The 14,577-nt window shown below is 38.7% G+C and overlaps 1 protein-coding gene across 1 annotated transcript in view; it reads right to left on the reverse strand.

The window, feature by feature from the left end:
• Positions 1-7,813: 7,813 nt before the first annotated feature.
• The window catches only part of Khdrbs2 (KH RNA binding domain containing, signal transduction associated 2), a 451,883-nt gene continuing 445,119 nt past the window's right edge, over positions 7,814-14,577 (reverse strand). The window contains exon 9 of the mRNA XM_004623186.1: positions 7,814-8,906. Within this exon, the coding sequence (XP_004623243.1) occupies positions 8,809-8,906 (98 nt within the window). The 3' untranslated portion in view covers positions 7,814-8,808. The remainder of the gene's footprint in view (positions 8,907-14,577) is intronic.

Below are 14,577 nucleotides of genomic sequence, written 5' to 3' on the forward strand. Positions count from 1 at the left end.
TCTCTTCCTTTCCACTTCTGCCTCTTTCACTGCTAGCAACAATCCCCAGATGGGTCTCCTACACCCAGCACACCAGTTAACAATCCACTACAAGACCCACAGCTTAGCTTGAGTCTCTTAAGGCAGCTTTACTCCTACAGACACAAGGCAACCTCATGGAAGTGGGAAGTAGCTTATTTCTTCACAAGAAATAAAAACTCATCTCACTTTTGAAAATTAACATTGCAAATATTCATACGGAGGCATCCCACTTAAAGAAAGTAAATAAATAACAAAGCACTTGGAGGGATGAGGGAAAGAATGAAAGGAAGACAAAGGAACTTAGAAGGACTACACATCACTCTGTTAACAAAATAATCTTGAAATTACAAAATTTCAAGTGTGCACTTCTTTACCCTAAGTATAGTGATGTTTTAATCATAAAAAGAGAACATGCAACATCAAATAGAACACCTCCACAAAAATACCAATTGACTGTCAATTCTGTTTTACTCTAAGATAAACATTTCTGCCTGTGTGATTACAAACTACACATTTTAGAAGTCTGTCATGCGTTAAACCAGCTCATCCTTTTGGGAGGTTATCAATGATAACTGGATTTCAGAGAAGTTTCTCAAAGAAATGTGACAATACTTCAAAACTCATTGCCTAAATGGCCAAGAGCTATATTAAAAAAAGCTCACTGTCATTTATAATAAGGAAAAATGCAAATAAAAGCCAGAACAAGATATTACATTACCCCTATAACATGACTAATATAAAAAAAGACCAAGGAGATCGCACTGGTGAGCACTGCAGCAAGGGGAATCTTTGCACACCACTGGTGGAAATGTAAATTAGTACCCTCAGAATGGAAAACAGATTGTAAACCATGGAGAAACCTAAAACCATCATAAGCTGCAGCAATCTCTCTACTGGGGATGTATTCAAAGGAAATAGAATCAAAACACCGAAGAGACCTTGTGTTCTCTGTTTTTGGCCACTTCACAATAGCCAAGAAATAGAAACAACTGGAGAGTCCATCAAGTGAAGAATGTGTAAAGAAAGCATAGCACACGTACCCCCTGGAGCCCTCTTCTGCTCTAAGAGGAATGAAGTCTTGTCACTTGCCCTAACATGGACAGAACTAGGATCACTTGGTTAAGTGAAATAGTCCAGGTCTAGAAAGATGAGTTCTGAAAAGTCTCATTTAGTGGTGGAATCCACAAAGTTGTTCCCAGGAGTTGACAGCAGAAGAAGGAGAAGAGGCTGGTGGGGATGGGAATGGAGGGCTGAGAAAGGCTGAGCAAGAGTGCTGCACCATGTGTGGACAGGTGAAGGTGCTGGTGCACTGTTGTACGGGTGGTGACTGCAGTTAACAGTGATAGAATGTATATCAGAAAGCTAAAGGAAAGGATGCTGAGTGTTTTGCAATAAAGAACTCAAACGTTTGAGGAGACAGATAATGTTTAACATCATTTGAATATTATGCAGCATACACATATATGAAAACACCACATGTCTCTTCATTAATATGTCTGCATAATTTTCATGCTTTTATAAAGCAGGTAAAAATAAATTCAAATACAAATGAGTAAATTAATGACTATCTATAAGTATCCAAATAGACACTTTTTCCAAACAAAAATAATCCTAACAAAACAAAAGCTTTGTCTCTTACCTGCCCACATGCTGTTGGGAATATAAGGTATGATGCTAAGCTTCGGAGATGATAACCAAAAGGCTGGCTATGTGGTTAGAAGACAGGAAAGATGGTATATGAGGTGGAGAAAGTAACAGATGAAAGGGAGGGTTTTCCCTCTAACAGAAATCCTCCTCAGAGTCCTTAGGTGAAAGGAAATCTGTGTGTATTGAACCTAATGACTCTAAGCACAGGTTCCTGTTGTGTTCGGTTGTGTTCTTGAGGCTAAGTGTGATGGTGCACGGCTGCAATCATCAGCTGCCCAGGAGACTGAGGCTGGAGGATCGCAGGTTCAAAGGCAGCCGGGGAAACTTCATCAGACCTTGCCTCAAAGTAAAATACAAATGGGCTGGCTTGACAAAGTTCAATCCTCAATCGGAAAAAAAAATCTCTTGCAAATGAATAATTCATTATATAGCACTGTAAAGTATGAAACATGGTGGATGAGAAACTTAAGTAGAGTTGGTGTTCAGTTAAAAGTCATGGAGTCTTAAGGTGGCTCGCTGTGTTTATGTAGTGTGTGCAATCAGGGAAGCGAGATGTTGTTGAGACACTATGGCTAATGATGCATACGCCCTCCCATCTCATAATAAAATATAAGAGACTGAGATATAAAACTAGCATATTAGGAGAGTGACCTTTCTCCTCCATTGTAAATAATCTTTCAAGTACCAATGGATGTGCAAGATTGCCTATCAGTCAGACAGAACATTACCTTGCTGATATTTAATAGGAAACTAGAAATCTGGGCAACCATTACACCTTGTGTTGGTGACAACAAGTGCTTCAGAGCAATATGTAACATTGACTTGTGGTCTTTTTTCCTTTTGACTGGAGACAGGGTCTTACTATATAGGTCAAGCAAGCTGCCTTTAACATTCTTTGTAGCCAAGGCTGGTCTCTCAAGTCGTGGTGCGCCTCCTGACTGCCCCCTGGGATTATAGGTGTGTGCTACCATTGTTGGCTTCTGTTGGTGTCCTGCTTATACAAAGGTACTTCTGTTTCAAAAGCAACACTTATTCTTTAAAGCAGAGTTCTTATCTATGTATTGAAAGACAAAGTCTTAAGTGGTGTCCTTGCTTATTTAAGAATGTAAAAGTTATTATATGTTATTTTAAGAATGTAAAAGTAGAATTTCGATTATAAATGACTTCATATTACAAAGACTATAGCCATGCTTTGTGAAAATGTAGGATAGTTTCTTTTCTTTTTCTTTCTTTTTTTTTTTTTTTTTTTTGGCGGAACCGGGGACTGAACTCGGGCCCTTGCGCTTGCCAGGCAAGCGCTTATTCCACTGAGCCATCTCCCCAGCCCCCTAGGATAGTTTCATCTACATTTTTCTACGATATATCAGAAATTTTACAAGAAGGATAACTTTGAGGGAAAACCAAATAAGAGGTACTTCAATAAAAATTTATTTTTCAATAAATGTTTACTATATTGCTAGAGAATACATATTATGTCAAAGATATCCGGGATTACCATCGTTTCATTTAAATCCATCCAAAGTTTGCGACCTCTATTGGAAAATATGTATGTTGTCAAAATTTCTTCTAAGTATTAAGTTTTCTACTTATTAGCAATGTGTTATATTGCTTTCTCTTCTTCTGAAAAATACTGTATTTTCTTGACATGCTCGTGAGAACTACAGGTGTTTCAGTTTCTTAATTTACTTTCTTAGTACATGTTCATAGTATGTAAGGATTACATTCACTATAGAGAATTGGTACATGCATATAACACATTTCAATTATTTTTTTCCTTCCCTTTACCCTATGAAGTTAATTATCACATATGCAGATTAAAAACAGATCAATAAGCCAAAGAACAGGTGAAAAATATATGACACACTTAATTAAAGCATAATTTTAGGTATATTGCCTACACAAAGGTAAGTTTTTATGTTAAAATTCCAGAACATTGTCTGACATGTACACTCAAAAGCCAGGAGGTTCCACTGGTTTTGTTACTACTATTAATGTTGTATCTTTATACAAGCTATAAACCACGGATTCTGTTTCATGAACTACTCTCCTATTGTATGTATTTGCTATTAGTTATTGTATTTTTTGCAATGAAAATTAGACCTACCCAATGTGACCTGTAAAAGCTGCATGAAGTAACTTTCAGGAGCAGGAAACTTCGCACTGAACAGAATACTCAGTCAGCTCAGATTGATAATCACTGTTCTGTATTTCCAAAAACGAAACAGAACAAAACAATATGAAAACCTGTAATTTTCTATATCACACAAAGCTAGAGACATAGAGGTAAAGAATGCTATAATTAAAGAGTGGAATTTTAAAGGTGTGAAAATGGTTTTCAAAATACCTATACATTTTTAAGTGAACAAGTTAAAGAACCAAGAGCTATATTTTAATAAGCAAGTTTTAAAAAAAGCATTTTCTTTCAAAGAATTCCTGAGATTCTTTCATATACTATTTTGTACCAATTTCATTTAAAAAACATTAGTGTGTTTTCATTAAGCTAAGTGGCAGTAGTCTTGTTAATAAATAAAAAGTGAAAATTGCTGGAAGATGGTAAGATCTAAAAGCATCAGATTAATTCTAATCTATTCATACTTGAATGTAGTAAAACTTTCTATTATAAGAATATTAGTAAGCATAAAATCTTTCTTACTTATTTGTGGCTGTGATTCTTTAAAGTACCTTGTTTTGGGCCCAAGCTGGCTACCCTTGTTTTAGAGAGGTCTTAGTTACCACAGGAGAATTGGTGGACAAAGGGTCACAGCATTATCCCAAAGAATGGATCAAACACGCACACAGCAACTTCAAAATACACTCCAAATGCACGGCAGTTTAAGGCGTGGACATGGTGTATACGTTAGCTTCACCTGCAGGATCAGGGTAAGACACAAGGATGTTTGCTACTTTGGGAAGACAACACTGTGAGATCCTACTACAACCATGATGTGAGAAAGGGAGCCAGGCAGAATCCAGGGTCTTTTCTGGTCCTACCTAGAGAAGGCTTCTTCTGACTGCACTTGGCTTAAGTGTGGACCACTGCTGAAAGACCACTTGCTGAATGGTTTTGGTGTTTATTTCTGATTCCTTGAAGAGTCTACCAAGTTACGCAGTAATGTTTTACATTGTTGTCCTATGCCACAACTTGACTGTAAACTCTATTCCCTATTATTCTAGATAGAGAAAAGTAATTTCAGCAAATTCAGATTAACCAGCGTCAGAAATTCCTCAGCCAGCTCAAAGACTTATTCTTCCCCTTTTTCTTTTCTGGGTTGAATTTGAGTTCTGGAGGCAGTGCTAGCAGGAAGCATGGGGTCTTCTGCCTTTTGCATACTGCGGCATCCACGGATGCACCTGCAATGTGGTCAATCCCAGGCCCCACGTAGGACAAAGCAGCTCTCCATGTTCCCAGCCTACCTGAGTCTTTATAGAATAAATAACCTGGTTTATAAAACCCATACCCGAGGCCCCACTCATAGCTTAGACACTCCCGTCTCTTCTACCTTGACAGTATTAGGTTCTGGATATATGAACATAGACAGATCCATGTTTTCTGAATCTACTGTTTAACATAAAACTTTATTCCGAACTTCATCAGACTAGGTTCCTCAAAATGCATACTTCTGAATCCCAAAGTCCTCCTTCCTGTGGGTCTGTTTTTGAGCTTTAAACACAGCTCCTTTCTCTTGTTCAGAACTGTTTCTGCTGTGACGAACCTGCCATGAATGATTGCAAGCCAAGCTCTGGTCTGCGTGGTGGGAGAGGCGCAGAGTTACAAGATCACAGCAACCATCAAACAACTGCAGTGAAAACACCCACCCTGTGGGCTGATACATCAAGTCGGTAACAAAAGATGGCTGGGTTTTCTTTCATTGCTTTACTAAATCAAGCCTATTACTGGTCAAAGAGGGCAAGGAGAAAACAAAGCAGGATACTACCAGGTTTAGAGATGCTTTCGCTGTATGAAAACAGCAACTTTTAAAAATAAGTAAATCAGACTGAGGATGCTATTGGAAAGTCAAATTTGAGAGTTTCTGTGACTTTTCATCTTTGATGTTAAAATAACATCGAGGCTGCCTGCAATCTCAGCTCCTTGGAGCTTGACAGGCTCCCTCCCCTCCCCTCCCTTTTCCTCTCCAGGCTTCTTGGACTCTCACTCCTTCACCCCCAGCAATGGACAGAGCCCACTCTGCCCCCCGGAGGTACTCCTATCCTCAGGAGCAAATGTGCTTCTCCTCAGCAGTTCTGTCACCTCTGTCCTTGCCCTCCCTTCTGCTTAGGAAGCATCAGTCCCTCTCACTCCTGTCCTGCAGCTCTTCTTCATAGCTAACCTGAGTGGCAGATATTTATGTCGCGCAAAGAGGACCAGAGCCACAGGGTGCTTTATTTGTTTGTTTTTCTACCTTGCTTCAAGCCTCGTGCCAGCCCATTTGAATTCCTCAGTGCCAGGTCAGATGTGCACTGTAAAATTGCCCGCGCATCCTTTTCAGCCTGAAGCTTACTGGCTAACGTTTTCCACTCCTTGTGTACAGAAAGCAAACCTCGGTTTCCAATAGCACGGGGCACTCAGTAACTATTAATCACACAGAAGGGCAGATGAGAAAGATAAGTTTGCTGATCCATCAGTGGGCTACGTGAGAAAGATAACGGTGATGTTAAGGATTTCTTTTTCATGTGAATCTCACCGACAGCAGGTAGGCATGGGGTTGGGTGTTGTGAGATGTTTCTCTTCCTTTATCTTAGTGAGTGATGTGCTTTCCTTCTCTTACCAGCAGAGTACAAGCACTGACACTTCTTCTGTGCAATCAAGGGTGGGATAGTATAAGGGACAGCAGTTCATAGCAAAGCAAAGGGCTAAAAATGACCCACTAATTCATGTTTCATTTGACAAGCTTTTGAATAAATTCAGAAAGCTTTGCTAGGTAAATACCCAATCAGATCTTTACTGCAAAGATAAAAATAACTCAGCTCCTTGGCAGCAACCTAATCTTTTTCAGATTTCAGCAAATGCCATTTCATGTTGGAGTTCACTGCCACAGCTTCACGTTGTATCATGTTTTCATGTTATTAAGATTAGCTAATTCAAAAGGAGACAAAAAAATAACCTTACCTCTATCCTTCTGAGTCGATACCATCTGCTATTCAATTATGTGTTGTTTGCCTGTGAGTACCTGGAATAGTGAGAAAGAATAGAAAAATAAAATTAAATATAACTCCACAGCATTTCGTGCAAGGCAAATATTTACAATTTCAAGTGATGACAAACACACACTTTCATAAAACTATTTGCATGCAACTTCAGCTGCAAAAACTGAATAGCAATATGTCTAAGCTGGTTAGCAGCAAAAAAGTAAACCGATCACATTGACAAAAAGCCAACAAGAACAAAAAAACTATATTTAAAAAATTAACAGTTTTGGTATTCATCCCTACCATCGCTTTCTCTTTTCCATCAAAATTTAGCTTACGTTTGATGTTAGCAAGAGTTGCATTACTATTATTGTTAATTTTAGTTCTGTTTATTGCCTTGAGGGTTATATATTGTAACATAATTTTGGTGCCTCTAGTTAATGTTAATTAGTTGTTTTAATTGCCTACAGACCTATTTGTTATGTTTTTGTAGGTTTACTTTTTTAACTATCAGGAACTTAATAACTGAGAATATTTAACATTACTGTTACATAGGCAAAGTTACAGAGTGACTGTCGTGTTACCTGCTTAATGTCTAGTCATCCTGCGAGTCCTGCGACATCAAGTCTGATAGTCTCAAAAGAAATATCAGCCCTCTAAACTGCTTTCAAGGGCGGTGATATTTAGCACTGAAAATTACAAATAAAGTTTTTGAGGTTGAATCGCAACAACTGGCCGGTGACACTGATGATTTGTTTGTCAAAACAAATTGCTATCAACTACAAAAATGAAGTCCACGCACTCCTTTGAGTGAAAACAGTCAGGTGAATCTACGCGATGCTTACATGTTGGATGGGATATTTAATGTGCGGGGAAACTCAAAGACTGAAGAACTAGCATTTAGACAGTGGTAAGTGGTAATCTTACCTCTTTATACTCCATTACTCTTTCTCACGAGAGACAAGCTAATGCAAACAAGTCAATCAGAATTTGTGTTTAGCAAGATAAAGCTTAGAGGATAGTTTAAAATCCATTTATTATTCTAAATCCATTTTTTCCATTAACATGTTATACATTAGTGTTTACTAACCATGATTCATGTAACAGTTTAGTTTGTTAACTTTTAAATTATTTAACAACCATAAGTTATTAATACATTTTTAAGTATTACACAAATATCTTAAAACAAGCTTGGGTTCATTTTTGTAATTTTTAAATAGAAAACATTTTAGGCATCTCTTGAAGAAGAAATAAAGCAGGCATTTAAAGCTAGAAAACAAGTAATTCCAAATTTAGTTTTTACAAAAGTTTTCAGCTTTATTGACAAATTATGGCAAACATATTTGACAAATTGTGGTTTCCTATTTAGAGAATCTTACACATGGAACTTTATGTGTGTTTTTTTTTCTTTTTAACAAATACAGGTTAAAACACTGAACAAATTCAGTTAGCTACATACATACAGTAGCTGCTTGCTTGCAACCCCATTATGACAGCATTTAAAATTAAATTTACAAACTTAATATCGAACATCTTCATCTAACTAACAGATATTAAAAGACAGGTTAAAACATCTTATCTACAACTTTATTATCAGCTAGTTCAAAATCATATTACAGGCTTTTAGCAACCCTAAACAAAGTTTCTGCTAATTGGTTGAGACTCAAAATCTGTTAACAGAGTCATGCTCTTTCTTAAAAAAAAAGAAAAAGAAAGAAAAAGAAAAAGAAAAGATTACACACGACAATGAAAACAATCAGGAGACTATCATCCTACTGAATGGTTTATAAACTATGCTTGCCAATGTCTCTTGTCCAGTCTTGTTTAAAATAATACTAGAGTCAATGCCACGCCAACAGCATAGAAGGCAATACAAGGAATATGTGTGAGCATTTATGAGCAGTTACCCCTAGAATAGAAAAGACAAATGAAAGGACTATTACTTGTCTTGTTGCTGTTTACGTGGAGCCCACAGGCTATGTCTTTAGGTGTGGTCGCGGGCGAGGAAGACCTTCAATATCTACCATAGGGGTGTTCCCTGTATCCCCCTCTTGCTGACCTGGGGGGTGGCGCCTTTAGGCTGGAGCGGCTCGTGGCCCATTCTTCTGGTGCTATGACAGAGAAAGACAGTGACATGCAAACAGCTGTGGTTACCAAAAAAGTCAAAACAGTTCTTAAGACACAGTTGTCAACCAAGAAAAAGAGACTGAAAGATCTCAACAATAATGCTAGCATCTTACTACTTGGTCTATGGTCACTGAGAATAAAACTGTTACAGTGTTTTTCACCAAAGAGGAAGTTGAGGTCCTTGGATGAATGCATATTTATTAACCATTAGATTTCAATGTCACCAAACAGACAGCAGAGTGTAACTACTCTTAGTCTTTTAATGCAGAGTAAGAGGAATTGCACGCAAGAAGTGAATAGTTGTTAGCACTTGACTAACTTGTGAATTACACAGGTGTGCTACAAACAAATCAACAAGCAAACCCCAAAGATAACAAGGAATAAGTGTCTATTCTCTGTCCCACAAACTGTTGGGAAGACTTTCCAGGGTGGGATATAGGGATGCTGTTTGTTATAGTTTCTGCAGATGATTCTTACGTGATCCAGGGTTGAGATATATTGTGTTAAACTGTACAAGACAAAGTGAGAGCTAAGCAGGGTATAGAATAGAAAACATGCAGCAAAATAAATAAAAATTTCTTACATCATTTTTTGCAAATAACTCAGAAAATAAAGAGGTATTTAATGTACTAGGAATATTCCTCATTTATCTGTTAATACATTTTTATTAACTTCAATGTTATGAAATCTCATGCCAAGGTAAGACATGACCCAGGTATTGAGTACTATGACAAATAGCTATTGTGAATTCTGCGACCCCAAAAAATGAACTTAATTTGAGTTTGTGCTCACATTTTATAGATTCTAGCAACTCTGTGATGTGTGTCTTTTAATCAGGATTCAGTCTTTGCAGCAAGTAGATTTTGTGCCTGGGTCTATGGGTGTGTGTGGACTTAGAGAAGGTGGTTACTAGAAATACACTGATACAGTGACATCAGAGCTGGCAGAAAGGTGGAGGTAGTAGAAATCACCACTGAGAAGTTTAAAATTTAAACTAAACCAAGGGGAATTGACATAGGGCATTTGCACCTGGGCAGGTCAAGTGTACCTGAGAATCAGTTCAAAAGATTACTTAGAGACAAGAAAAGTTTAATCGCACTCACGATAAAGCAGGGGGAAATAATCTTTGATGTAGGAAGAGAACCAAAGGTTTATCAATACTAGGAAAATGGCACTTAACTGGATAAATACTAGATTTCTGAGGATATGCTTTATCGTAGTATCATTCTTACAAGTTATACCTAATGATAAATGCAGAATCATGTTTTTCATTACTTAGGGCAAATGTTCACATACATTTAAGAGTGTGATAGGACAGAAAACACCAATGAGAGACTAATAAAGATGAGAAACATTGCTATCACTCTGGATACAAGTTTGCCTAAATCAGGGGCTGCCAAACTGTGGTGCTGGAGCCCGTCTTGGCCCACTGCCTGCCTGTGTAACAGGTTTTACTGAAACATAGGCATATTTATCTATTTGCATATTGTCTATAGATGTTTTCATACATCTAGCCTGAGTTGAATCATCGTGACAGAGATTATACTGCCTTTAAGCCTAAAATACTTATACTTCTGAAGAGAAGGTTTACAGCCCTCTGCTTGAATGTGTGTTAATTTCTTCTTGGAACGAACGGGAAGATGCTGATCGTTCTCGTGTGTTCTTAGGACACAGATGATTCCTAACCTTTCTGATTTTTCAACAGACATTTTGGAGAATTCCAAGCATTTACTTCACTTGAATTAACTAAAACTGTCTCTGATGTACTAGAAAGGGAAACAGACTTGGCCAGCAACGTTGGAAGCGCCCTCCTAGCCTTACACAAAGTGAGTGTTTGCCCCCTATCCGTAACACAGTCAAGAGTGTGTCCGCGCTTCGTGCTTTGGTGCTAACATATGACTATTATCATTTTTAACAAAGGAAGGGGGCAGTTCTTTGCTCCAGTTTTAGAGCATTAGAGATTCCCAGGTTGTATGCAGTAGGATTTAGGAGCTGAAACAAGATAGTTTTCAAGTTTTTCCTCATGACCAAAATCCTGACATTCTGAATGGCCCCAGGAATTACTCCTAGGGAATACCTAAACACCCGTCCGCAGAGGGACAATAGTAACTGTCACATCCACCAGCACATATAAGTTTAAATTGGTGTAACCTTGAGGTCTTGATACAGAGGACTGATACACCTAATACTCATTGACTTGGCTTTATTCAACTTTGTCTAAAGCTCATTGGTGAACTAAAAACCCTTTTTTTTTTCCTAAATGTTGGCCAACAATAACATAGGGGGTATTACTCTTCATCCTTGTATCCTTCCTGTCTGGAAAAAATGTCAGGGCTGGTTAGGATTAGGTAAAGGGAAATACTGTACAAATGAAAGGGTGAAACAATAAATAAATACAGGAACCATGAAGGAGTTTCTCCAATGACAACCAAAAAAACCCCACAGTAACAACTGAGCTGAAAAAAATTGACCTTATTGCTAAAAGTTGTGTCACTAATCTTTTACATATGCTATAAAGTCAGACTTTTTATTTCACAGGCCTTGCCTGCGAAGTACCAAAAATATTTCACTATTAAAAACCCACGATGTTTCATTGCACAAAATGTGCTCTTTCGAGTTCTCTATTTGTGTGCGAATTACACTTCGCCCTTCCCTCTTTGCTCAAGGTTATGAAGATGAGACACTTTGCTAGTTTACAGTAACTATGATGAGGAAGATTAATAGGCAGCTACGTGAGTTTCTACCTTGGCAAAAGCAAGTTGTAGATTTTCTAAGACTCCTCACTATTAACAGAGGAAACCAAAGATTCATGTCACTTAGTTCAGGTGTTGGTGCTGTTGTTCGCATGTTCTGAATAACAACAGTGACCTGAAATGGAGAAAAGCATGATTTCTTTTTGTGCGATATTTTAAGGAAATTTTCAGAGTGAGGAGTTACTAGCCTTCACCTCAGCTGAGCTCTAATGCTTGCTCATCCAAAGAAGGGATTTTTCTGAGCAAGTACACATCTCAAGAAGACAGGTGCTATTTAATTTATGTAAGAGAATTCACTTTTGTCAATAGCTTTCTGTACTGTCCTACATCCTTAGCCCTTGTTTCTAAACTGTACTCTCCAATCTATGAGGAGCAAGACCTGCAGCGGTGCACACATCCTGAGAGGGCCATGCACATCTGCAAGCTACATATAAAGGGTGCTAGTAAACAACACTAATTTTAAAACCAACTATAAAAGCAAACAAAATAGAACTATTCAGAAAGGCGCTGCTAGCAATTAGGGTGTCAAACTCCATCTATTTGAGATCTATCAATATTGCTTATAAAAGTCACTTTTTTTTTTTTTTTTTTTTTTTTTTTGGCAGAACCAGGGATTGAACTCAGGCCCTTGTGCTTGCCAGGCAAGCACTTATTCTACCGAGCTATCTCCCCAGCCCCTAAAAGTTACTTTAAAAAAAAAATAACAGACTACTCTTAATTCATGGATTAAGCTTCACACGATGCTGTGAGCACATCGCTATTACATGGTAATGGACATTGCTGAGCAGCGTTTTACTTTGATAAAGGAGTAAATGATCAGGTAAATGATTTTTGTGGACTCAGTGAGCTTCAGCCTCAAATTCTATGCTCTTAGCAGAGTTCAACTTATTACGCAGGCATCACGTACTTTGGGAAGCATTCATGGTTGGGGGAAAAAAAAAACAACCCTGGATGATTCTTAAAGCTGCAGAACTAGGTCCCCTCTTGCACACAGTTAAAAACTGAGGTCTTTAGGGGGAAACACAAACCACGAGAACAAAAGGCCAGTGCTGGACCAGTTGGTATTATGGAGCAGCAGAGGAAGTGAGCTTTTAATAGTTATCTCTCAGGAAGTAGGTTTGAAATGTCACCTCTGGTTAATGTTAAAGATCAGTCCTGAAAGGACACCATGGAGATTGTTACCGGGAGTTCACAGCCACCACGCTGTACCACGCTGGCCCGAAGTGGCGCTTTGCTTTCCTGAAATCTGCAGAGGAATCTCCGATTAAAAGAAAAGGTTTTCAAATCCACAACAAAGAAAGAGACCTGCTCTTTTTGCTTGAATTTGTTTTTGGTGCTCTGTAAATCAGTATGTGAAAACCACAACTAAAGTATGAAACTAAATGAATTTCTGTCATCACAAAGTACGAGTGGCTGCGGTACATGGCCCTTCTTAGGAGCACTGGGACTTGATTGGTTCAAATTCATCCTAGCCTGAATTCACTCAGATTTTTGCTGTCATTCAGTTTTATGGTCTCTCCAAGGAATATAATTTTGTTTAAAAGTGCATTTTAAATATACACTGTGGATTGTTTTAAAGCTTTCTATTTGCAAAGATACGTGAGGCTGACTTCTGTTGCTACTGTTCTCAATCCTGTCCTCGCAGGGCCAAGCACATGCTAGGTATTAACTTACGCTTTTCCTGCAAGGTAGGTGTTAGTACTACTTTCATTTGAAAGATGAGGAAACCATAGCCCATAAAGACAAGTTACTAGGTTTTTTCCGATCATGTTTCATCATTTCTATTCCATCCTTTTCCTCTTAAAGACGTTTGTGGCTCTTTTTTTTCCCCTCTTCTTTTACCCTTTCTTTTTATTTTTGGCCAGAAAACAAGAATTAATGGATTTAACTCCCCTTGGATTATACAATAATTAGTGATTTCTGCAACAATTAATTAGCTACATGCGTGAGATTACAATTTTAATTTTCTAACAAGCTCAGAGTGCAATGGGTTGTTTGCTCGGGTGCCAGGGAAAGTGGTCATTCACTGGCCGTGAAGTGCAGGGTCACCTGCCTGCTCTGAGTGTCTGCGGTGTTAATGGGATTTTAGACCTGAATGACTAAAGCCCTTCATCTTCCCAATTTGTATTCTTACCGTTTGAAACTCGCATAGTTTATTGTTTTAAGATGCTGAGGGTAACCGAATGGCACTGCTGGGAAGAAGTATGGGTGCCCAGCATGTGCTTCCACAGATGAATGTGGTGAATTATGTGCCAAGAGGAGGAGTCATTAATTTTCAGTTTCGCCATCAGTTATGCTCTCAGAGACGTCGGCTAGCTTCTGGGAAGCATTTACAGCTTTCATCGCTCTTTCCACTTTTTAATTAGATGTTCTCTGTGAGAACAAACCATCACTTACGATAATCCGTTCAGAGTGGGCCTTTCTGTGTGCTGTTCTCAAGTCTAGAAGTGTAGGAGGCACATGGCAGGTGCCTGTAACTAGTCTGAGAATAGGCTATTCCAGTGTTTTGTGTCTTCATTTTGGGTCCCTGAGAGACCCCGATTTCCTGTGACAGGAGTCTCACTCTGCGAGTCCTCTCAGGAGTCTCACGATGTGGTCTCCATTTGAGACCCGCTTGCCCCTTACTTGGGAAGAGTCCTCCTACAGATCTTCTGACACAGCGACGGGCTCAAATTCTTCCCAGTGAGTGTCAGCCGCTGACACACATCTGGCCTGACTGGACATTTCCTCAGGTAGCTCACAGTCAGCTCTTCCCTAAATTGAACACATCTGCTTCTTTCCTTCCATGTCACTTAATACTCTTTCCAGGTTGTGTGCTTCAGTAAAGCAGACTCCTATGTGCCTTGGAAGCCACCAGTGGCACTTAGCACCTTTGGGACTCCCTCTCCTGTCCCTTCACCGC

This window comes from Octodon degus, unplaced genomic scaffold (assembly GCF_000260255.1).
Source record: "Octodon degus isolate 3935 unplaced genomic scaffold, OctDeg1.0 scaffold00001, whole genome shotgun sequence".
NCBI classification, from domain to species: Eukaryota; Metazoa; Chordata; class Mammalia; order Rodentia; family Octodontidae; genus Octodon; species Octodon degus.